The sequence below is a fragment of the Terrapene carolina genome, unplaced genomic scaffold, assembly GCF_002925995.2.
Source record: "Terrapene carolina triunguis isolate 2854851 unplaced genomic scaffold, T_m_triunguis-2.0 Scaffold85, whole genome shotgun sequence".
Classification (NCBI taxonomy): domain Eukaryota; kingdom Metazoa; phylum Chordata; order Testudines; family Emydidae; genus Terrapene; species Terrapene triunguis.
In genome coordinates this window covers 9840597-9865566 of record NW_020664436.1, presented here as the reverse complement: position 1 = coordinate 9865566, position 24970 = coordinate 9840597, and the positions used below count along the sequence as shown (strand labels likewise).

The 24970-nt window shown below is 39.7% G+C and overlaps 2 protein-coding genes across 4 annotated transcripts in view; both read right to left on the bottom strand.

Moving 5' to 3' along the window:
- The window catches only part of STRN (striatin), a 93609-nt gene extending 91952 nt beyond the window's left edge, over positions 1 to 1657 (bottom strand). For all 3 annotated transcript variants that reach the window (XM_024209893.2, XM_024209894.2, XM_024209895.2), the window contains exon 1: positions 1360 to 1657. In XM_024209893.2, the coding sequence (XP_024065661.1) occupies positions 1360 to 1623 (264 nt within the window). In that variant the 5' untranslated portion in view covers positions 1624 to 1657. The remainder of the gene's footprint in view (positions 1 to 1359) is intronic.
- Positions 1658 to 4991: 3334 nt separating this feature from the next.
- Positions 4992 to 24970, bottom strand: part of HEATR5B (HEAT repeat containing 5B) — an 84807-nt gene continuing 64828 nt past the window's right edge. Inside the window, exons 28-36 of the mRNA XM_026649512.2 lie at positions 22227 to 22464; positions 19431 to 19691; positions 17659 to 17786; positions 15592 to 15736; positions 14263 to 14532; positions 12667 to 12891; positions 10053 to 10204; positions 9312 to 9525; positions 4992 to 7232 (exon numbers count right to left, since the gene is read on the bottom strand). Of these exons, the coding sequence (XP_026505297.1) occupies positions 6928 to 7232; positions 9312 to 9525; positions 10053 to 10204; positions 12667 to 12891; positions 14263 to 14532; positions 15592 to 15736; positions 17659 to 17786; positions 19431 to 19691; positions 22227 to 22464 (1938 nt within the window). The 3' untranslated portion in view covers positions 4992 to 6927. The remainder of the gene's footprint in view (positions 7233 to 9311; positions 9526 to 10052; positions 10205 to 12666; positions 12892 to 14262; positions 14533 to 15591; positions 15737 to 17658; positions 17787 to 19430; positions 19692 to 22226; positions 22465 to 24970) is intronic.

Sequence of the window (24970 nt, the reverse complement as noted above, 5' to 3'; positions counted from 1 at the left end):
TCCCATGGGCATAGAGCAGCTACATGAGCGATCTTACAGCGGCACAGCTGCATTGGTATAGCTGTACAGCTGTAAGCTCGCTAGTGTAGACATGGCCTGAGAGAAGTGGTTCTAGATAGTTTGTGACTGATTAGAGCTCTAACTCCTTAGCCCAGGAAGGGATGGGAGGATGAGAGTCCTCTATCTAGCAACTTGCTCTGACCAACTGAAGGCTAAGAGGTCTGGGCCTTATCTACACAGGAAAATTAGGATGCTTTCTTCACTATGCAACTACTCTGGGAAGCATCAACAGCAGAAACTGTAGTGTAGTGTAGGCAATACTACAATAGCAATATAAGCAGTAGTCAACGATGGGGTTACCAAATATGAGATTAACCACCATATGGATCTTGAGGCACAGAGGCTGAGTCGTAACCAGCGGCAGACTCAGCAGACACAGATTGTAATCTCTTCCTCAGCATCCAGCTACCTATGCACTTCATGCAGCAAGGATTGGCACTCTCGCATCGGTCTTTTTAGCCACAGCCATACTCACAAGACATAAAACTGTTGTCAGTGTCATCTTCGGTCAGGAACGACAACAATTGTAATGTAGAAAACAAAGATGCCAAGGTCTTTTCTCCACTACACCTTCTACCATTGCTACCACTGCTGGAGAATTAATGGTCCCAGTTATTCTAGGATGGACAGGGCCCAGGATTCAGCCTCTCTCAGCACACATAGGGAGAGCAGAAGAGTACATGGCATCACTCCTCCTCCCTCCCCTTCAGTTTAAGAAAGAGACAGGAAGAAACTGAAGCCATTCAAAGAAACAAGGGAAGATAAAATGGGAGAAATAAGAGAGAGTGGGACCAGACACCCCAAGCCCCAGCGCAGCAGGGGTCCGCAGAACAGCCACAACTCACAGGTGAAACTGACAGAGAACATGACAGAGACTGAGGGCAGCACTGTGACCTGGGTGCCCCCTGGGGCACATAAGGCTCAGCGTCCTGCCACCTCAACCGCTGAGACAGTGGCTGTCACTCCCCCCTGCCCGGTGCGGGTGCGTCGGGCTGAGGGGGCGCGGGCGTCACGCCCCCCACACGCTGCGCGGCCGGGGCGGAGCTGCCAGCGCTGCCCTTTCCCGGGGAGTGGGATGCGGGGCAGCTCAGACGCCAGAGGGGACGGCCGGTGTCCGAGGGGCTCCAGGCTGCGGCTCTGCCTCCCCCATACAGCGGCCGGACCTCGCAGTCACTGCACGGGGGGCGGCCGGGCCGGGGAGCGGGCCCGCGGCGCTGGGAGTCGGGCGCAGCGGGGCGGGCCCAGGCCCCGGGAGACGCGGGGCCAGCAGAGCCGGGCCGGGGGGTGGGTCGACGTTACCTGCAGCTCCGCCCGCTCCACCTCCCACTCGGCTCGCTCCGCCTCGAAGCGGCCCCACTCGTGCTGCAGGAAATGCAGGATCCCGGGGACGCTGTACTGAGCCCGGGCCGCGGACACCGGGGCCGGGGCGGCCGCCGCCAAGGAGCCCCCCGCGGCCGCCTCCCCCGGCTCCAGCCCTGGCCCGGCCCCGCCCGGCGGCAGCAGCAGCGCGTTATTGTTGTTGTTGTTGCTGAAGAAAACGCCGGGCCCCGCCTGCTCGTCCATGGCCGGAGCCGCCGCCCGCAGCCGCCGCGTCCCGGCAGCAGCAACAACCTGGGCGCGCCCGCCCGCCGTCACCGCCTGACAGGACGCCCCCGCCGGCTGCTACCGGGGCCCGGCGGGGACAATTCCAGCGCGCGATCCGCACCGGCCCGGCCCGCGGCACTCTGGGAAATGTAGTTCTGGGGCCATTCTGCCGGGGAGCTCAGCACAGACAGGGCAGGGTCTGACTCTGTCCCGCCTCGGTCGCCGGCTGCTCTACTCCCCAGTTCTGAGAAACGGAAATCACACTAGGGAAAACATCCCTGTGTCAGCTCCTCAGATAAGCGCTCTGCCCCAGGGCCAGGAGCGAGCAGGCGCCTTCCAGGCAGATCCTCACCCACTTCCGTTCCTCCCACCCCGCAAAAGCAGGGGCTGGAGGAGAGAATCCACGTAACCCTCGACCCAAAACCAACCCCTCTCCCCAAGTGTCTTCGCTCCCTGGGAGCTGGCAGAGGCCCATGGTAGTTGCATCAGACAGACGTACAGAGCCACACATGTCAACAGCACCGTGAGAAATGTACAAATTCCAGAGGAAATTAACCATTTTTCACCCCAGCCCTTAATCACGAGAACTACTCCTGTCCTCTGTAAGGCTGGGTGGCACACTTTAGCACAGAGGACAGACAGAGGCTGGCAGTTGTATCCAGAATAATCACTTTCTCAGCAGCATGGCAAGATTTTCTGCAAGAGCAGCTTTGCATAAAGCTAAGGCAGGTCGGTTCAGTGATGCATCCACCGTACAAGCACTTTCTACTCAGGACCGTCAACAGCCTTTAGCATGGGAGGTAGTGAAGCAAGTCCATTCACTGGTTACAGTAGCCTCTGAAGACTAGGTATTAGAGGGAGGCACAACACAATGCGGCTCAGTCTACAGCCCATAGTTAAGTCAACATAAGCAGCCTTCACTTAAATTTGATTCCCACTAACATAAGTGCCTCTCTGTGCTGATTTAGTAACACCAGCTCTTTGAGCTATGTAAAGTCAGTCAATGTAGTTAGTTCAACACAGTGTCAATGTAAACACTGCGTTGTTACTGGCTTTCAGGAGCCATCCCACTATGCCCCACACTGACAATACAATAAAGTGCTCCTGATGAGGCTGTGCACCACTGACCCAAGGAGCCAAGTGTGCACACACAAACAATTTAATAACTGCGGTGGCTAGCTGTAGGTTGACAATTTTGTAGTGTAGACATGGCCTTAGCCAGCATGTTATAAAACTACATTGTTAAAAAATGGCTGGAGTAGAAAGGGCCATTTTCCTCAACTGTAAGGGGATGGAGACAGGGAACTGGGCACTGAAAATTATGGTACACTGCAGTCCCCTCCTCCTCAGCCTTAGGGAGGAAAACTCTAGGATGAGCTGCCTGGAGGAGGAGTTTTGGAAAGCTGTAGTGCTGTAAGGGTTCAGCACAGGAGGATCTTCTGAAGACTGCTCTTCCCTGCAGCAGAAGGAAAAGCTGGATTGCTGAGACCTGTAAAGCCATCCCATAGAACTGCAGTAGAAGGAAGCTTGTCCTGGAACCTCTGTTCTCCCTAGAGGGGGAATGCTGAGGAAGGTCACTGGGTCATATTGCAGGAAGTCTCATGGGAACCACAGCCTCCTCTGAAAGGACAGTGAGAGCCTAAACTTTTAAAATTGGCTCCTCGTGAGAAGCTGGGCCAAGGGGATGGATTCACCAGCTGGTGTTTGAGGAGGAGAGCCAGAGCCTCCTACTCTGCTGCAGCTGCCATGGCCCTCACATCCTATCTCATACTCTGGGGCCACTCAAAGATCTACTACAGATTCACAGAGATATTAATGAAAGGAGCCTTGCTTAAGAGGAATGGGATTGCCAAATCCAAAAGAAAGCTAAAAAGACAGAGAACATGTGAGGCCACTAAAAATGCTGCAAGCTCTGTAAGCAACAGTCCCAATATGTCACCAACGCTACTGTCTTGGCATAAGATGAGCATTTCTACAGGCCCATCAATGGTGAAGGCACTGAGTAGTCCCAGAGCCTTCACCATATTTTGTAGACTAGGAGTGTTGCTGAGCTTTTCAAAGCAATATTTCTGGTTAGCTGATGGCCATCTATCACTTCTTCAGAAGGCCAGTGCTTGCCTGCTTCCTTGCCCACAGTAAGAGAGATCACTATAACTACAGAGAGGAGCATACTAGGTGATCTCTTCACTCTGGCTCAGAGGGGAAAAAACTAAAGGAGCTTGGAGACAGAGAAAAAGGAGAATGAGGTATAGCAAGGAAGATGGAAAAAGCAGGAGTGGTGAGAGAAAATATGAGCTGGAGAAAACCAAGCTCATAGGGAGCAAAAGTAAGGAGGGTGGTGAGAAAAACAGGAAAGAGTAGAGAGAGAAGAAAAATGGAGAGGGGAAGTGGATAAGTTAATTCAGGGGAAAACCAGACTGAAAAAAGACCATGAAACCTGGGAAAGGCAGAGAGAGGAAAAGAGAGGAAGAACAAAAGCGAGGAAGGCATGCCAAGTTACTTCGCCTTTTAATCAAATGATGTTTGGTGCCAGATTATTATATAAAATAATTTTTTTCCTGAGGAGCAGGAAAAGGACAGGACAATGTCGATAGGAAACTTGAGAGGCTTGTTTCTAAATGAGCATGAGACCCCAGTATGTCTGTAGGTGGTGGAGGAAAAGCCTCTCTTTTCATCTGCGTCTGCCTTTCCCTTATCCCTCAATCTCTGTGTCTGTTTTCCCTTCAATTAACATTTTTCGCCCATTTTACTTTTTTTTACTGGCTTCCTATGGCTTCCCACTTTTGCTTGGCTGGCTCTAAACTTGCATTTTAAGATTTGTTTCTTTGCCTTTTCTGAGTTTCCAGCCATCTTGTTTAGTAAGAAATTCAATTCTAACTGGAAAAAAAGTGCTAGGGTAAAACAAGACTATTTTAGGGGAATTAGGAGACAACAACAAGAATTCTTGCTGCTAATTCAGGCAAGGCAGAGAGAAACTGGCAGACAGCTCATGACAGAAGGGAAGACTTGTCCTCAATGCACAACAAAAAAAAAATTCAGCAATTTCATTGGGGTTCCTACATGTTTGTTGCATGGCACAGATAGGAACCCAGTAAGCATAAACTAACCTGAAACAATCAGAGAAAGCATATCTTATTGTTTTTCTCACTTCCAGCTGTTTTACGTGTTCATATGGTTTCTCTAAAAATCTTGCTGTCACATTTTTGAAATTCACCTTCCCTAATGAAATGTTAAAAGGCTTGTACTTTTTTATTCAAATGAGCTTTTAGTGTTTCAGCTTTGAAATTATGAATTATATTGTAAATTTTAATTAACTTATTCACTATGTACAGAAAGGAAGAATAAAGCAAATAATTCTTTGCTGCTACTCTTTCCTCACTTTGGGCTTCATTCTATAAACACTTTATTACTCTATGTGTCTTTACGCTCATGTCTAGTCCTATTACATTAGTGGAACTAGGTGTGGGAGTAAAGATACATCCTATAGTAACTGTTTGCAGGAAAACAGGGTTCACACCATTCTTTGTGATCTTGAATAATGGTCAAGAACAATTCTGAATTAAAAGCTTTTCTAAACATAACTTTATGTTAAAGAGTTTGCACAAACTAACTGTGACAGGGTGAAAGAGAACTATCTTGTTCTTAGTTAATTGGTTTTAATTACAGTTGATCTTTCCCTTCCCCTTGCACAGATGCTCAAAGGAAAGGCTATCACAGTGGCTATTTAAAAGAAAGAGATGGGTAAATGCCTACAAGATCAGAATCCATACATATTTCAGCCAAAAATCAATCATACAATTAAATTCTGATTACTACTAATTTCCTATTGTGAGGTTCAAACAATAGAAATTTTAGGATCCACTTCTCAAATTATATAAATAACTTGTACATTGACTTGTTCCAGGAACATCTGAATGGACAACAAAGATGGAGGGATAGAAACATGCCTACATTTATTATGAAAGCCCTATAGGTTGTATGACACAACAAACCTATATAGGAAGGGCCCCTGATTTATGTGGCAAACTGGGAATTCTAAAGCAGTGTAAAAGACATTAAAATTCAGAGATTTCAGCTGACTATTAAAATGGATAGGAACAGAGGCATTAACATATCATTCAATAAAAATACTGTACTTCAGGAAAACAGCACTACTGCATTGAATAAATCAGGACCCTTGCCAGAAATTGTAGGTCTGATATGCACAGAGTATATGGCCTTATGCCTTTCACCTCTTCCTGACTCTAAGAAAGGTGTGTGAGAGCTATAGCCCCCTCCCTATGGCTGCAGGAAGAAGGTTCTCCACCAGCCCCTTGTGAAGTCTGGCAGGAGAAACAGCCCAATGGCTCCCATTATAGTCAAATCTTGTAGCAGGTAGCAGTGCTCTTCCCTCTGAAAATCCAGGCAAAGTAAGCAGAACACTGAACTGTGGGATCTGGGCAGAATAGGAAAATAGTTTACCACAGAAGCTTTGCAACAGGCAAATTCCAGAGCCACAGAAATGCAGATGGCATATGGTCCCATTTATAAACCTTATTTCCAATGCATCTTTTTATTTATCTTAGTGAGAGATGGGGGAGGGGGGGTTGGTTCTTTGAATCCATTTATTAACTCTCAAGCATGGAAACTGATCTGAAAGAAAGAGATATACCACAAAGTTAATAACATCCTATTTTGACAGCATGCTTGATTGTTTATCTTGGAAAAGACTGCAATCTTTTCCAGTTCCTGCTTTTTTTGTATTTCATGTGACCTGAAATGAATTATACGTTTGATACACCCCAACTTCACTAGGTTTGTGTTTTTTGTTTTTAAGAAAAAAGTGATTATTACACCTGAAATTTCCAAAGATAAATAGTAAATACCGAATACTGGTTTCTCCACCCACTCCAATCCTGCTGTGTTAGTGTGCTGGTACAACAGTTGGATAGCATTAACTAGCTTTTAAAAAACACTTACATTTGCTAGGTTTGACTCAGTGTTCTAAAAATAAACAACACAATTTAGTAGGACAGATGATACTTTTTTGGTGGATAATTTATAACATAGATTCACAAATATGATCAAACAAATTCAATTTCTTAAAAATTTATATAAATACTTGTAACACTACTTCCCTTATAATGCACAAATTTCAAGTAATTACACATAAAGCTATTAGATTGCCTCTGACATACAAACAATGCAAAATACAGACATATATGCAGTAGCACATAAGGAATGATGTAGTGCTTCTGACTTTTAATTGTAGGTATGATCCCAAAAATAATAACTCAAAATAATTCAAAAAAAGCTAGTTTTAAGTTTAATTGTTGGGACAGAATGTATTGTGGGTGGTGGTTGCCTGGCAGCTGCTTTTGCTTTGCTGGCCTGACTTGCTCGGACTGCAGTTTCTAGACGTATTTTCAATTCAGGAGCAGCTCCCATTACTGTCTTGAAAGCATGAGGGTAGAGGGGACCAATGTGCATTAAATTCTGGAGTGCAAATTCATGAAGATCTTTCGATATTGTAGATGCAGAAGCAAAAGCATTTTCATTCAGTAAATAAGAGATCAGAGTTGGAACTAGAAGAGCAAGCAACTGGACTCCTGAAAGTGAAAGAAGAAAAAAGCATAATAGATTAGAAATGAAAACTATATGGAAAATGAATTGTGGCAATAATACTGTTCCTATAAAAGAGCCATTACAGTCAAAGTTGAAAACAAACACAGCAATAATATAATAAAATCAAAGGAGTCTAAGCTGCAGAAGACCTTTTTTCAGGAAATCCAGTCTTTTTCCTGGCCGGTGTAGGATTTGGCTGTATTCCACATTTTCTAGAGTTTAATACACTTTGGTTCTGTTCCAGCCACTTCACTGGGGAGATTAGTACACAGCCTGATAGTGCTCACTGCTAAATCTGTTAAACTGCTAGGCATCTTGTACCTAAAAGGATCCTACAGGACTTTACAGATTGAGAAATCACTTCATCTTACTTCTGTAAAGCAGCCATCATGGGGAGTATGACATACCAGTTTAGGACACAAAGTGAAGAGTACCTCCATATCAGTTTGAAAATGCAGCAGGGAAATATAAGTATTGGTAGGATAATATAGCTACCATGTTTGGAATTTGACTAGGACACTGGCATACCTCTTACTCTGAATGTATGGTTTAGTGGTGAGAGTAAGGATTTTATGAATCAGAATTCCTGCATTCTAGACCCAGTCTTTGTTATTGACTCATTCTATGATTTTCAGCAAATCACTTATTCTTGTTATGCATCTGTTTCCCTATCTGTAAAATGGGCATACTATTAATCTCTCACACAGGAGGATTGAAGTGTATTTGTATAGTACTTTGAGAGCCCAAAATAAAACATGCCTTGTAAACACAAAGTAGTAGTATTTATTACCATTACTTTTGTGAAGAGCTTCCTGGTATCTTTAGTGACTACACTTGGTTAGGACCTTAGTTCTACTTTTTGTTTGAAAGATTATACCTCCAGTAGAACAGCACCACCCCACCCCACCCCACCCCCCCGTGTTGGTGCACTGGTTCAGGAAAGACTCATCTATTAAATTGCCAAGACACTAAAAGTTTCCCATCCAAGTTCTGACAAGCCCAAGTGTGCTTAGCTTGTGAGATGAGATGAGACAGCAACCCAAGGAAGAGACTGTTCTTGGAAAAAAATAAAAAGTAAACTAAAGCAGTCATTGCTGCTGATTTTTTTGAATAATCTAATTACAGCTTTATTTTGTTTAAAATAAATAATTATGTTAGACTATAAATTTTAAGTTCGTAATAAACATTTTTGGTTAAAGGATTTTTCAGAATATTACTCATTATGTTCTTATATTTTGGGGTAAATGTGAACTGAGCTCTCATGTAAGTAGGGGGACTGATATGTTTGGCTCTAACTAATGTTAACAAAAATCAGACGTTGGACAAATTTCCCCCCATACATTTCTACTAGTCTATCATTTCACACCTGCTCAGCTCAGCTATTCCAAAACCAGAGTGGCTCTTGAGTAAGTGCTGCCAATTGTATGTGGGGTTTTTTGTTTTTAATATGGATGAATATCACTGGGGAATATGTTGAAAACAGTAATCTTATTTACACATATCTCTCGGGTGTCAATTGGTTTCCGAATGCAGATTCATTTTTAACTTAACTGAATTTTAAGATATTATATGAATATTCTTTTCTGCGGAAAGAAAGTGATGTTACTCTCTTCAGACTTGCCCACAATTTCAAAGAGCCCTTCCAAACCCAGCATAGCTGTTTCTCGAGATAATCAAATAACTTTGGTGATGGGTGTAGTATTGGTAGAAATACCTAGATAAATAGGCAATAGGTCTGCTAAAATGGTCAGTAGTGAAAGAGGTAACAATTGGAGCAGTTCACAGCTCTCTATTACTTTTTTCCACATGCAGGCACAAGACGACAATACTACACCACATTTAGAAGTTTTCTTTACAACCACAAGAGGTAGGAGTGCTAGTGCAATCCTGGCATACAACAACCCTTGTCATGTAAAGCTATAATACAATTACAGGTTTTTGCATAATTTCAACCACCATTTTAACTGTATCAGCTCCACTACCAAATCCCTAATTACAACATTCCTGATGTAAAATGTTGTATTTCAGAGTTATTAGTGTTCTACAGAAAAAAAGATACTTACTATTCTGCTCCTCACCAAGGGCAACCAATGTTTCAAGGACTTTAATTCCTTCCTGGACTGCTAATAGCTCTGTGTTGCTGTTTGGACGGTTACCTTCTACAGCTTTCAGTTTCTCAACCATTATTGGTGCCAATGAATGGATGTATGGAGTTGACAGGGCACGGTTGGTGTGTTGGAATACAGAAAGTAGAAGCTGATAACACTTGGCTTGAACCTAATCAAGATAAATGCAAATCAGATAACTGCATCCCTGAATTGCACACTCAAAATGTGTTTTGTACAAGTAAGTAATATAAACACAAATTTTGTACATATATAAGTAGGAGAATCACTGCAAATTTGGGCCCTAATCTTTATCTATGGAAACAGGAGTTTGAGTAGCATTATGAGAAAGTAGTATTAAAATAAACCAGAGAAGGTTTAGATTTTTTTGGCCCAGTGGTCTTTTCCTTCCTAACATTTCTTACATTAACAAAGTTGTAACTTTTATAAATCTATATAAATCAAGAATTTGGCACAAGTAACTTGAAAATCCTACTGCAAAAGTGCCACGTTTTGTTATAATTGCCATTGATGCAATAGTTGTGATGGTTAATTTGTTAATTTGACAAGCAGGATCTGGTTACTTTTTGAAGTGAAGAAATTATAGATTTCAGGGAATTCAGAAAATGTAACGTTATTCCTAGTTACTTTGTGTCAAGCATTTAAAATATTGTGCACACTCCCACATGATGAGCTTACCCAAGGATCACAGGAATTCAATGCATTTTTAAATCTGTTAATGCAGCCATTCTGTAAGGACTGCACTCCAATTATTTCTGTACTTGCAGACCAAAGGAAGAGCGCAATCGCTGTAAGCATGCTTACTTCATCAAGAATAGACTTAGTGCCCTCTGAAAAACAAAAAGAAAAGCAGGCTGAGCTTATTATGAAAAGGTTTTGGAGTTTGTTTAGTAAATCCTAGTGTACTAGAATAATTCACAACAAAGAGATGTACTAGAAAAGACTTCAATTACACTCAAATATGTGCCTATTCACCACCACCAGAGTCACATTTTTACTATTAGTGGTAGTGGCTGATATAGTTGAGGTTGTTTAAGATGATTAACTCTAGTCTAATCCTCTTTTAAACTGCTTAAAACTTCCCGAAATTTCCACCTATGCAGCCAAAATTATTCATGCTTGGTCTCTGACCACAAGTATATTTTTATTGTTTTTAAAGTTTAAGCAAATACAAATATGCTATTTTTGAGCAGAAAGATGGTGGGGGAAAAAACATTATACTGTCCCCATTATAACCAAGTCTCTTGCAAACCCTTTCAAAACAGCCTCTGCAGCTGAAATGGCTGGGATATAGAAACCTAAAATCTAGATTGGGAGTAGCCTGCACTAAGGAGAAGGGTTCTTTAGTGTTCTGCTGAAAATTAGTTATGATTTGACTGTGTTAATAAGCCTGTTAAAAGCACACTGTCCATTTTGCTAAACTGGTGAAGTGTGCAACTTCATTCTGTCCTGAAAAGTGAACTGAAGGCATGCAAACCTTGCCTCAGTGCATGCACCTTGCAAGGAGTTAAATGAAGTCTCCTAAAGTCCACAGAAGGTCTACAATAAGTGTCAGTAGTGCTTGTGGAAATGGGGGCTTGAAGGTCCTTGAGCCAAGGTGACGTTGGGAGAGAGAAGTTTGATGAGACATATAACTAAAGAGGCCACCGAAAATTAATATGGGTTTGGCCTGGAAAACTTAATCCAATGATTGTTTCCTCTCAAAGATCTTAAAGGAGGGCATTGTGTAATTACTCTCTTGGCCCTTCAGATTTCACATGACCACTTCTGCCAAACTCTCCTCCCCCACTCCCCCCTCCCCCCGTTCAATCTATATTTCAGGCTATTTGGGGGTGTAGTGAGATGGTTTTGGCAGAGATACTCTCGGTAGGTAAAGGACATGCATCTCTGGATCTCTCTTTTGGGTCAGACAACATGGATTGTACCGCCTCTTTGTTCTTCTAGGGCAGAGAAGATGCTTGGATTAGAGGAAGCTGATTGAAGTCAGTGCAGACAAGATGGTGATGCTGCTGGTAGGCCAGGAGAAGCATCTAGGGGTTGTGGCAGGGGTATGGTTTTTCCCATTACTGAAAGGGTCACTCAGTCCTTTGTCAAGGAGATTTACAATCTGGAGATGCTTTTGGGACCTCACTTCTCTTTGATTCCCTGGTGATATCAGTGGCTAGTCTTTTACCCCTCTGTATTATGCTAGACTATATTGTGATCAATTCTCTGATGTGAATTTGCCACAGTCATCCATGCCTTTACTACCTTCACACTGAATTACTGTAGCGCTCACTATGATGAAGACTATATGAAGCCTATTATACCGATTCTCTTACAGCATCACTGGCTTCCAGTTTCCTTGAACAACAATTCCAGGTATTGAGTTTGATCTACTGCATACAGCTCGATACAATTATGGCTCTGCCTACCTGAGACACTGGCTCTCTCCCTATGCACCATTTTGGTCGCTGAGATCTGATTCTCTCTGGGCAGGCAGATATTTTGGGGTAAAAGGAAAAGAGGGGCATAATCAAAGATGATTCCTAGTTTATGGGCGTGGGTGACATGGGGGAGGATGGATTGTCAACAGTAACAGAAAGTGAGGAAGAGTTTGGGAAGGAAGACAAGGAGTTAAGCTGGTTGTGAGACGTCCAGGAGTTTTCAGAGAGACAGGCTGAGATGCAGGATTGGCAGAAGAGAGACAGGTCAGGAATGGAGAGGTAAATTTGTGAGTCAAAGGTACAGAGATGGTAATTGAAGCTGTGTGAGTTGATGAGGTTAACTAAAGAAAATGCACAGAAACAGAAGGTAAGTGTGCCAAGCCCCGTGAGAGACCTATGGAAACAGGAGAAGGGTGGGAGGCCTGCTGAAAAAGACACTGAGGAAATGAGCGGAGAGGTAGAAGAGAACTGATTTGTAAAAGCCAAGTAAGGACAAGATTTCAAGAAAAAGAGTATGATCAATATTGCCAAAGACAGCTGAGAGGTCAAGAAAGATGAAGATGAAGTGTGCTGCCCTGAGATGAGGCTGTATTATTCTAAAATCAGCATTGTATTCAGCATTACATACATTTTATACATTATATATACAGTTCACTATAATGCAGAGAGTTAGGCAGGCTTGTGTTAGCACTTAGATCTTTTCTCTGTTTTACAAGTTATGCTATGTTAATCACAGCTTTTCGTCCCCATAATCCTAACCTGATATGTAGCCTATATTATATTATATACAAACACGTAACATTCACTTCTCCATAACAGAAGCTTTAGCTTTAAGATGCTCAACAGGTTGAGAGTAAACTGCTTACCTGGTTGGGAGTATTCCAAGACAGATGCCAGAGTGCTGCGGATAAGACTAGTCCATTGTTTATGAGTTTCCTCAGTCTTGGCCATTGGAAGAGTTACAATAGTTTTTATCGCCTGAAGAGTTGCACTGACTGGTGGTGAGACCTGATTATCCACTGATTTTACTGCAGTTTCCTTCAATACTCTTGTAATCAGAAACAGGATTGTAGGTAATATTGTCATACATCCTGAAATAAAAAATAAAGTGCATTCTTGCAGTTAATTCTAACACCAGGTATGGTCCACAACTTCTTTATATTTCCTTAGTGGAACATCTCTTGCTAGCAATAGATATACCAAAATGTACTATAATTTATTTATGTGGTGGTAAATATAATTCAATAATATTTTAACAATTAAGAAACATCTTATTATAGTCCAGATATATTATATGACAATTTACTTCATTTGGAGTCATTTGTGCTAATGTAGTTAAAAAGCTGTCAGCAATTCAGGGATTTATAACTCAGCCATTAAAAATCTACTCTAGGTTGACAAGGAATGATTTTTAAAAATCCATTAAAGAGAGAAAGGATGGTCCAGTGGTTAGGGTACTAGTCTGGGACTGGAGAGATGCAGGTTCAATTCTTTCCTCTGCCCAGACTTCCTGTATAAGCTTGGGCAAGTCACCTAGCCTTTTTTATGCCTCAGTTTCCCATCTGTGAAATGGGGATAATAATACTTCCCTACTTCACAAGGGATAAATACAGTAAAGACTGTGAGATGCTCAGATATTATGGTAATGGGGGGCCACAAAGCACCAAAAATAGATAAATAACTGATTCTTCCCTGATTAGGGCTTCTTTTGCATCTCAATTGGAGCTAAAAAGAGCCCATACATGTAGAATTTGTACTTATCCTTCCCCCAGCTCATACTTAAAGCCATGAGTCTGGGCAGATAGCTTTCTGGCTGAGAAAACCTGGCCAAAATTCCTTGTAGCGGCCATCAATATCATTCCTTAACTGGTCTGAAAGGTCACTACTGAATGCTCCTTCTCAAACACTCCTTTACTCAGTCATCCCTGAAAGCAAGAAAAAATGGGACCAGGAATCAAATCATAGGCTCCTGCATGGCAGCAGTGCAAGACTCTGGGCTAGCTTATAGAAATTTTTTATTTTTAACTAAACATTTGCCATCCATTAATCACTAATTTGGACTACAGGCCAAGTATTTTTCAGAAATTATTTTCTCTACAATTGTTATTAACTTTGCAACTCACTAAGGGCTCAACCTCAAGAAGTGCTAAACATCTGCAATGTCAATGTAATTTCTTGCAGACATGAGAGAGGCCTCTGCTGTATTAGAACGAACAGGGCATACAGTGCAAATTTTGATTTTGCGCTTTTCCTGATGTCCTGTGACCTGAAAAGCGGGCACCCTTAAATTGCTCTAGAATCTAAACCTCACCATCAATAAATTAGCTTCACTTAAAGTGGTCTGCAACGGAGGTAACATTTTTAGTTACTGCTGTGTCACTTGGTCATTTCAAATGACTGGATTTGTCTTATATTTTTCATAAAACCCATTCATTTATGCATATGAAGTTATAGTAGAGTACCGGCTGGAGAGCACAGAGAAGGCAGGTCAGATAGGATGGTAACTGTGGCAGCCACAAGGCGAGCACTTTCTTCAGAGAGCTGGGGTTTGGCAGAAACATGACTTGGAGAGTCTGACATTTTGGGGCTTAGATGTGGCATGTGCCGTACTAGGATAAACATTAGTAGTTCCATGGCTGCAAAGACGAGAGATTTTCCAGGCACAAGGCCACCAGTCTCACCACCTTCTCCTAACACAAGACACGTTTCTTTTTCCTTTATGTCGTCTTCATCTGCAGTGAAAGACATTTGGTTAAATAGTAAAAAACCCAAATAAATATTAGATAAAATACACTGAAAGGTAGATAATACTTTGAGAAGAGCTAGAGGTTCACATTAATGTATAATGTCAGACAGATCACACAGGTTAAGAAAAATACTACTTTTAAAGTTAAAATGTGCTGAAGGAGTTTTAAATTGCCTTAAAGGTTTTGTGATTGTAACAATTGACTTTAAAATTCCATAACAAGCCCAGAAATTGATAACATTTAATAATTACAATGTCTGAAAACAGTTGCTGTGTTTCATACTTCTTAAAAAACTCATGTGGTAAAATTATCATCAAAAGATGACAACTTCTGCATGTTGCCAGGCACAATGTCGTGTGAAGTATATTAATACAATTGTTTTTTTCTTTATCTTAGTTATAAACAAATAAGATTTTTGTAGAAAAAATATTAAAGTGCTATTCCAATCTGAAATGTGACTCTAAAAATAGTATTGTGGGATTCTGTGTACTGTCTTTATGATGTTAGTATCAAATGTGCTCAGTTTATAAGATTTTCTTCTGAGTGGCAGACTTACAAGCTATGTTCTCTCCTTTGCCATTGTCAGTAATAAAGTCTAGTAATTATGCCCTCAATACCCCTATGCAACTCCACTGAAATCAAATGATGCTTTAGTGAACACATGTGCTGTCCCATTGCCTGCATGGGTTTGGAAAGACGTAACTTATTGGGTTTTAATAAACAATTCTATTGATGCAGAAAAAGGAATAAAATGCATTCCACTCTCTCTTAGCTGTGTTGGTTCTTTCTACAGCACTAATGGAAGTAAAAAGCAGTAAGCCCTTGCCCTGCCCCACAATCACCCCGATAAAAGGTGTCAGTGAAGATAACTGAGGGTATAACTATGAATACATTGAACAGATCTGTGGGAGAAGTAGGAGCCGTTTTCAGAGAAGAACCACACTTTAATAAATCTGAGTTCTTCTCCCAATTAGGAAATTTGTTGTTTTTTTCCTCTGTAAATGCAAACAACAGTTTTAAATTTGTTTGTTTTTTAAGTCTTACTTAGAGTGTTCCTTTTTTCTTGCAAGTAATCTTGAGCTGCTCTCACTATCTGCTGGACAACTCCTGTAACTAGCAGCTGGACTGAAGGAGGATCCCAGGTCAATAAGAGTCGATGCAGCACACTCAGAAGTTCAACACCAAGGAGCTAGAATAAATTAAAGTATTTTTTTTAATGTAAATTAAAAGTGAATGGTTCACAGACCCCTAATTATCAGCAAAAATGGTTTCTGGTTAATCTACTGTTATTCTTAGCCATAGAATATTTTTTTCTCAGTTTTAAAAAGCACAGTTCCTTTGGTACACACTAATTGTGTTTTTCAGTTCACTTCTGAGAGAATCATTTTTGCATATGCCCCACCCTTTATCCTGTTATATCATTTATTTACTCTAAGGGAGTGTTTTTCACTCACCATAACCTGGGATTTTTTAAAAGAACAAAAATGGTTAAATCTAATCCCAAGAGCGTTCAAACTGTGGTTTAGGAGGTTTACACTTGAGAAACACAAAGGATTGCTAGTAGGATTGTTCTCTCATTTCTGTTTTAATGGTAAGATTTAAAAGGAGAAAATTTTAAAAAAATGGGCAAGTGTGCTGATAAACAAGCCTAATGGTATTAAATGGATGTATTGGTTGAGTTTGGCAATTTATTGTCTTTTTTTTAAAAAAAATATTTTTTCACCTCAACTGATTGAAAACTAATGTTAAAGTCTGCTGGGGGATATGGAGATCTGATGCTGAAGGGAAAGCCTCCCACGGCCAAAGTAACCAACCACACACAAAAGGTGACAATGATATAACTTTGCCAGACTTATCCAGTAAGTAGTGTATTTCCCCCACAAAATAATAAATAATTAAAGCCCTTGTAAACACCATAAAGCTGCTAAAGGATGAAGACCCATGAAAACAAACTGTCTGAATACATCTGGGACATGGTTGTGATACTATGAGAGAAGTGGCATTAGGCCCACTGAGCTTATGTGAACTGAAACATCTTCTGAATGGTTGACCGTGGCTTTTATGCCACTTACTCAAGAGCAGGGGAGGGGACAACACATAATTGTTCACCCTCAACTCTGTGGCTAGCAAAAATCGAAGTAATTGTAAATAAAAAACAGAAAGAGTACTTGGTCTGCAGTGTTACTACAGGACTTCCATAGTACTTTCCTTATAAAGCTTTCTGCTCTACAAAAGTGTACAGTCTCTGTCAGAGATAATCATAAGATAGATCATCTGCTGTGATTTATCAGGCATTAAGGAAAAGAAAATGGGGTGATAAAGTCGACTGCCATGATCTTCAGATTTACTGAATTGCTATTAAAAATTAAACATGAGCCACCAATTAAAATGGAAAAGCTTTTTACAGATCCCACTTATTCCTACACCAAATCATCATGGCAAATTGAATAGATCTCCTAACCTCCAAGATATAGCAATATATTTCTGCTATGACAAACATTGAGTTTTGTTTATAAAGTTTTCCTTCTTGGATTTAGAATTCATGTCTCTCCCTAGGAGAATCTAGTATGTTAGATATTGAACATAATGAGTGAAGAATATTTCCAGTAGAGCTGCTCACAATTTTTTGACTGCTATTATTTTTTATTGAAATCTGTTCTTCATTCAAAAATGGAACTTTTGAAAAAACATTTCTAAACTGCCTACTTTTGAAAATTTAAGAAAAAAAATTTTAAATGAAAAAAATGTAGCACATTTTGTGTTTTGCAAAACGTTGGAGCTTTTCTGTTATTGTTGTTTTCTATTTGCAACTTTAATAGGTCAGTTTTAAAAAAAATCTGCTGAAAATTAAGGTAATAACCAATTTTTTTTACATCTACAGAAAAAGAAAAAATTGGATCATTATGAAAAACAACAAAAACATTTTGAATTTGCCTACATTTCAGTAATGCGTTTTCCCCCTAGTTTTGGACCAGCTCTAATTTTCAGGGATGCGGAAGTAAACAGAATACAGATTAATCACTGAACATTTACACACACACGCATCTAAAAACAGAATAAGCCACTGAGATTCCAACATCAGTAACATATTATTAGGCCTATGTACTGTACCTGATCCTCTGCAATATGAATTCTAGCACAAGGGGAATCCAGTAAAGTATGCAGTGCCTGTAAACAAGACGTGACATGTTCAACAGGCTCCTCAGGCCTGGGGGAACAGAGGAATTGTATACTAACACCTGAAAAGAAACACACAAAAATCTCATTTCTATACCAATATGATGAGGGTTGTTTTATAACATATTTAAGTATTTAAATGATGCGGAAGTTGGGTTTGTTTGAGGGTTTTTTAAAACACAAAAGTTATACTCATGTTTTATTTTTGCCATTGAGAGATATTCTTTGTGTTAAAAATGCCAGACCAGTCACTTTTTTCCAGTAAAACCAAGATTGAGACAGTAAATAGTAAATAATCATGGTCACTAACCTATAGATCTGGAAAGGAAACTAATTTTGTCATTTGCTTTTGCAAATCTATACATTAAAATCTGCCACTTTTAACTGTCTTTTTCAGTTTCTTTATAATACAATATTTTAACTGGAAAAAATAAACTGCAATAGAAGAGATTTTATTTTCGGGTATGACCTAGATATACAACACAATTCTTCAACAAACATTTGTATTATTATTACAAATGTTTAAAATTCAAATACTCCAATTACAGTACTTTCACATGCAATCTCTATAAAGAACTGCCACTATTTAAAGAAAGAAAAAACAACATTTATCTTTTAACAAATAATATGTCTCTGAGTTTATTGTACAAAAGTCTCAGAATTAATTATACGACTGTCAGTGCAACACTGTTTTACTAGTTATTTGTATAGCATGGATCAAAAACTACTGAAAGATATACACAGATAAACATAGAGCAGGGGTTCTCAAACTGGGGGTAGGGACCCCTCAGGGGGTTGCGAGGTTATTACATGGGGTGTCACAAGCTGCCAGCTTCCACCCCAAACCCTGCTTTGCCTCCAGCATTTAGAATAGTATTAAATATATAAAAAAGTGTTTTTAATTTATAAGGGGGGGGCTTGCTATGTGAAAGGGGTCACGAGTAAAAAAGTTTGAGAGCCACTGACAGAGTGTACAGCATGGGCATATATTCCAAATTCTACAAATCTATACACCTAGACGTTTCCATAGCCCCCATCACTATAGTACCTGAATGCCTCAACTACTAACGGATGCTTTCCTTACAACACCCCTGTGAAGTAGGAAGTACAGTACGATCCCCAATTCCACACATGACGAACTGAGGCACAGCATAGACCAAGTGACCTGGCCAATGTCACACAGGTCTTTACTGAATTATGATCTGATCAGGAGGTATAATCAGGAGTGCTGGAACAATTTTTAGGGGGGAGGGGGCTGCTGAGAGCCACTGAATCAAACTGTAAACCCTGTATATGGTGGAAACCACTTCAAGCCCGGGGGTGCAGCAGCAGCACCACCAGCACCCCTGGGTATAATTCAATCTAGCTCATGATTCTAAAATTATAGAAAGAACACATGTCTAGAGAACATAATTTGTATCATCTGAACTGTAATAAATACACGATATGTATACCTAATGACTTATTTTTAAACATAATGTAAAAATCAGATATAAAACTAATCTGGAAGATTTCATTAAAAGGACATGGAGCAGTGTTTTTCACAGCTATAAAAATCATTTTGGAGAGATGGGTTGCCAGGCTGTAAGTGTTGGAATGGACATATGTTCCATTTTAAACTGGCTAGATTTCAAGATGATGGTGTCCTTTTAATGCAACCACACTATGGTATTAAACTTTGAAATATGATATCATAAAGCTCTTACCTAAAATCAAGTGCATTCTATCTTTGTTTATCTCGGGCAAAGATTTAGTGGCAGGTGGTGTTCCAGGTGCCTGGTTTAACATGATGGACGAGGCACGTTTCTGTGAATTAGGCATTGCTGCAGCTGCTTCTTCTGGTGACTCAGAAGCATTAAATCCTGCACTGTTTAGCCAGAGTGCCACTGCATGTAGGATTGGAGCCCAAGAGTTCCGGTAGTGCAGTCTAGCTGTATCAATTGTCTCTGGAGTGTAAAATGCTCCACCTGTTAAATTAGCATACAAAGTACATGTGTGTGTGAGAGAGGGCGTATATTGTAAGTATACATTTATAGGGTACATTTGCTGATGTAGATATTCAAGTTTGATCATTGTTACTGCTACCTGCAGCACAATTCTCCATGTCAACAGGACTAGCAGGCATCTGTATCATTATGGCTGTCCCCATACCACTTCCTGTTCTTTGATATATTTTTTGCTAATAGATGATAAAGTGAGACTAAATTTCCTCCCTGTCCTAACTTTTTTCTATGCTGCATAGGACTGAGGGACATCCACAAAGACCCCAGAACTGACAAAAAGAACGACAAAGGACCAGGAGGATACAATGCAATCCAAGAAATATCAGCAAAACAAAAGAAATATTAGCCACCCTAGAAACCTTAGCCATAAAAAGCCAAGTACTGGCTCTATATCTGAGTCTCTCTTTTCCTTATTTAAGAAAAAAAAAAAAAAAGGTAAGATTTCTTAATTATGTCCCACTTACAAACAACAGCTTAAAAACGAACACCTAAAAGTTTGAAAAAATCTGTTACATTCGTCACTGAATATTAGGGTGACCAGACAGCAAGTGTGAAAAATCGGGACGGGGGTGGGGGGTAATAGGAGCCTATATAAGAAAAAGACCCCAAAATCAGGACTGTCCCTATAAAATCAGGACATCTGGTCACCCTACTGAATATAAACTCTCATTAATTTATAATTAAATTTGTAAAGTTATTAAAATCCAACTAAATCTTTTCAATGGAACCTTAACCTGGTTCAGCTGTTTAAAATGTTATAGTACACTGTAGTTCTATGGATATATTACAGCCTTCCATGGATTAGAATACAACACTTCATTGATTTCCTCACCAGTGGCCCCAAGCTTTCTTACATTTGAACCAGTGTTGCATGTACATATCAGTATTTTTCTGAGTTGGACTGTGAGCTTTTCAAAGCAGGGACCTTGTTTCTTCATGTGTTTGGTAAAATACAATATATGCCACTCATAGTCTAAAAGACCCTCAATCCTGCAAACCTGCCTATGCTTAACTTTAAGCACAAGTTGTCCCATTGACTTCAATTAATTTACTCACATCTGTAAAGTTAAATGCATGCAAGTGTTTGCAGGACTGGGGTATGTCTACTATTATTAAAATAATCAGAATGTGATCATTTATATTATTGACGACGCATGTATTATAATCTATTATTCAATTCTCAGACATTGTTTACTAATGTATTCTCATCTATTTTAATTCTTAGTCATTAATATTTTCAGTGTATTTTTATGTTTTTATTATTCTAAAGTACGAATTTAGGCTAAAATTTCAAAACATGTTTGACTACCTTTAGGCAGCTAAATCCATGTCTAGTCATCTAAAATAAAGTTGCCTGGTTTTCAGAAATGCTGAGCATTCACAACTCCCACAAGTCAATGAAAGCTACAAATACTCAGTATCTTTGAAAAATCAGAAAACTTTATTTTAGATAACCCTAGACATGGAGTTAGGTAATCCTGGAAATGACTAATCGTGTTTAAAAAAATGTGGACTTTATATTTGATATAAACTATAATCAGAGAAAAGGATAGTGTAAATTATAAGTTATGGGGAGACTTTGGGAATTAAATATATTTCAAAGACTTGTTTCATTCAATTTAGAGTGAGCAATTTTAGAATGAATTACACTTGGAGAATCTTTGTGTATTTTACTGTTGCTATAGTGCTCTGTGGAAATAAGAATTGCAATGAATTCTAACAAAACTTCATCTGTGTCACTGAAATGCCAGAGAAAGCTATGACTAAGTTTGAAATTCAAGTTAAATATGTTGGATTTGTTTCTGAACAGAATGTAGAAACTTCACTTGATTTTCTTTGGGCATGATCCTGCACTCATTCAGGTCAATGCCAAAGTTCCCATTAGCATCAATGGTGAAGTTTCAGGACTTTAGTGAAAATGCAATGTTATGATTGAGATATACTTCTATGAGTTAGTTAATCACTAACTTTACATTATTTCATCCCATTTATAGAACAGTTATTATAGGTAGTAGATATTTTAACATTTGTTCTACTCCAGTCATTTCAAAGACTGAACACGGCAACTAACACAACCTGACTCTAGAGACAAAGTGATATGAAATATAGCACCAAAAGACATTTTCAATTGTTGTACATTTTTCTAAAGTAACTTTTCTGAAAAAACAGAGGCATAAACGAAATAAAAGATGTTTGGGATGACATACAAAACTCAGTTGTCGTTTCACCACACAGCAGTAATAGGTCATCTCAAATGCACGCTGATGAAACTTTATACCACCACACAAAACATTTACTTCAGCCTTAGGATTTCTGACTATACATAACGAAAAAGGTATACATCCAAGTGTTAAAGTTATGTTAGAGTTTCTGTAAATGCAAAACTAATTTGGGAAGCAAGTAATTTATAGAAGAAATTCAAAATTCCTCCAACAATTCCTTACCAAGAGGTTCATTCTGTCTTTCATAATCATAAAAAAAATGAATTGCTGTGCTTACCATCTGGTGGAAGCTGACTAGCAAATTCAGCTGGTAAAGTCAAAAGAGCATAGTCTTTCAATGCAGCTAGCCAAAGGCGACTCAGAATAGGCAGCTCAGGTTGTACAAGTGTTATCAAACTGTCTGGAGGTAGCTCATCTACAGTACCAAAATCCTCATCATCATCATCCGTATTCTTTATTGCTCGCTTTGGTTTGGTCTCTGCTTCCTTTTTAATTTTCATAGCTACAACATACACCTATAAAAACAGATACAAAATTTTTGCTTTAAAATTCTAAAAAGAAAAAGAAAAAAGCCTTCTTTCAATAAAATGACAAATTGCACTTGTAAATGACCTTTATTTTAGCTGTTATGGAATATCATGAATAGTTTTACATTTTTTGACAATCTGAAAATACTGCAAAAATACTGCAAAATATCATACTGGAAGATTTTATGCTACGCAATAGATGGAAATAAAGATAGGAAAAATGAAAAAGCTATTAGGTTTTATCAGTCTATATTTCCAAGTTAAATATGAGTTTGTTGCTAACATTCACAGCACAGTAGCCAATCTGGCTACTAACACTTTAACCTGAAGAGTGCCAGTTAGGGCTCTTCTCACAGAAAATGCACAAATTTAACTAAATTAAATCTATTTAGGAATCAGTTTAGTTACATCAGTGCAACTCACTTGTGGGTTTACTCTTAAATCAGTTTAGGAAGGAATAAAATCAATTTAGTTTCATTCTGGTCACTTTCTGTGTGTAGCTCAGGCCTTGTGAATAAGTGTTCCTTTTTTTTTTTTTTTTTTTTTTTTTTTTTTTTTTTTTTTTTTTTTTTTGATTGTGTACTGTTCTTTAAAGGGTCTGTAAATTGGTATCTGTGGTACCCAACATGGAGGGGCTGAGGGAAAATTTTAAAGCACTTACACAAGGACACATATTACGCAAATAAGGAGAAAGACTGGGGGGAAAGATTTGCAATAGGAACAAAAAGCAGTGTTTTTAGAAAAGAAATATAGCAGACATAAATGTCCCCACACAACAGATGCTTTGCTTCAGATCAAAGCTGAAAATAGCTTAACACTACAGAGCTGAAGTGCTAATACTTTCCTTATTTTCTCAAAATAACTTCCAAGGAAATTAAATGCAAGAGAACTACAGTATGTTAATGCAATAGAGAAAACAAAGACCTGCTTGTACTCAGCTTCTTCAAAACACTATTCACTACTTCTATTCAGTAAAGTAACACTTTATAAAACAATGCACAATGGCATGTATAGCAAAGTTCACACAAAGCAGACTCTTTAATCAGTACTTTTATTTTTGCATTATAAAATGTATAGTGCAAATGGTTTCAGAAAAGCTTTAGAAAGACCTGGACCAATCTGTGTTCCATTTGGCACACCATATTCAGGGTCCTCTGTAATAGCTTTCACATCACACATGCTCATTAAATACACCCACATTTAAAAGGTTATTCACAATACAGTAGTTCCAGCCAACAAAAAGAGCATCATCACCATTAAAAATACAGATAAAAATGTTAAATTAAACCCGAACATTTTTACAACAATATTTCATCATTTAGACTGTCTTGCAGCACAGTATTTAAATTTTAAGAATATTTTCTGTCCAATAATTTCTTATGCTCACTATCTCATCTGACTCCTATATTAACTTTTGGCCTGATTTTCAGAGTTACTAGACTCCCTCTGCTCCTATCAACTTCAGTCATAGTTGTGGGAACTCAGCCCTTCTGAAAATGAAGCCATTTTTCTACAACTTCATCAAACTACTCACACTGCTAGAATGACAGTTCATAATGCTTAGCCAAACATTCAGATAGTTTCTCTTTCAAGTCCCTTTTAATTTAACCCATATGGACATCCTAATTAATTACCATACACAATGTTATTTGTGAAATCCATCATTTTTAGATACTTGTATGTTCCTTGGTATCTTACATTCCCAAACAATGACTTCAGTAGCCCCGTAGTTTATTATTCCCTGTTTGGGGAATTCCTGGCAAATTAGTAGGGCCCTACCAAATTCACGTTCCATTTTGGTCAATTTTATGGTCATCGGATTTTAAAAATCATAAATTTCATGATTTCAGCTATTTAAATCTGAAATTTCCCGCTATTGTGATTGTAAAGGTCCTGACCCAAAAAGGAGTTGTGGGGTGGTCACAAGGTTACTGTAGAGGGGGTTGCAGTACTGCTACCCTTACTTCTGTGCTGCTGCTGGTGGCAGCGCTGCCTTCAAAGTTGGGCAGCTGGAGAGTGGCAGCTGCTGGCCAGGATCCCAGCTCTGAAGGAAGCGCTGCTGCCAGCAGCAGCGCAGAAGTGAGGATGGCATGGTATTGTATTGTCACCCTTACTTCTGCACTGCTGCCTGCAGAGCTGGGCCCTTAGTCAGCAGCTGCCACTCTCCGGCCGCCCAGCTCTGAAAGCAGCAGCACAGAAGTACGTGTGGCATGGTCAGGGCCGGTGCTACCATTTAGGCCAATTAGGTGGTTGCCTAGGGCGCCAAGATTTGGGGGCGCCAAAAAGCGGCGCCCCCGGTACTACCTCTCTTACTTCTGGACTGCTGCTGGCGGGGCGCTACCTTCAGAGCTGGGTGCCCGGCCAACAGCTGCCGCTCAGCTCCGAAGACAGAACAGAAGTAAGGGTGGCCATACCACGACCCCCCCTAAAATAACCTTGCAACCCCCCTGCAACTCCCTTTTGGGTCAGGACCCCCAATTTGAGAAATGCTGGT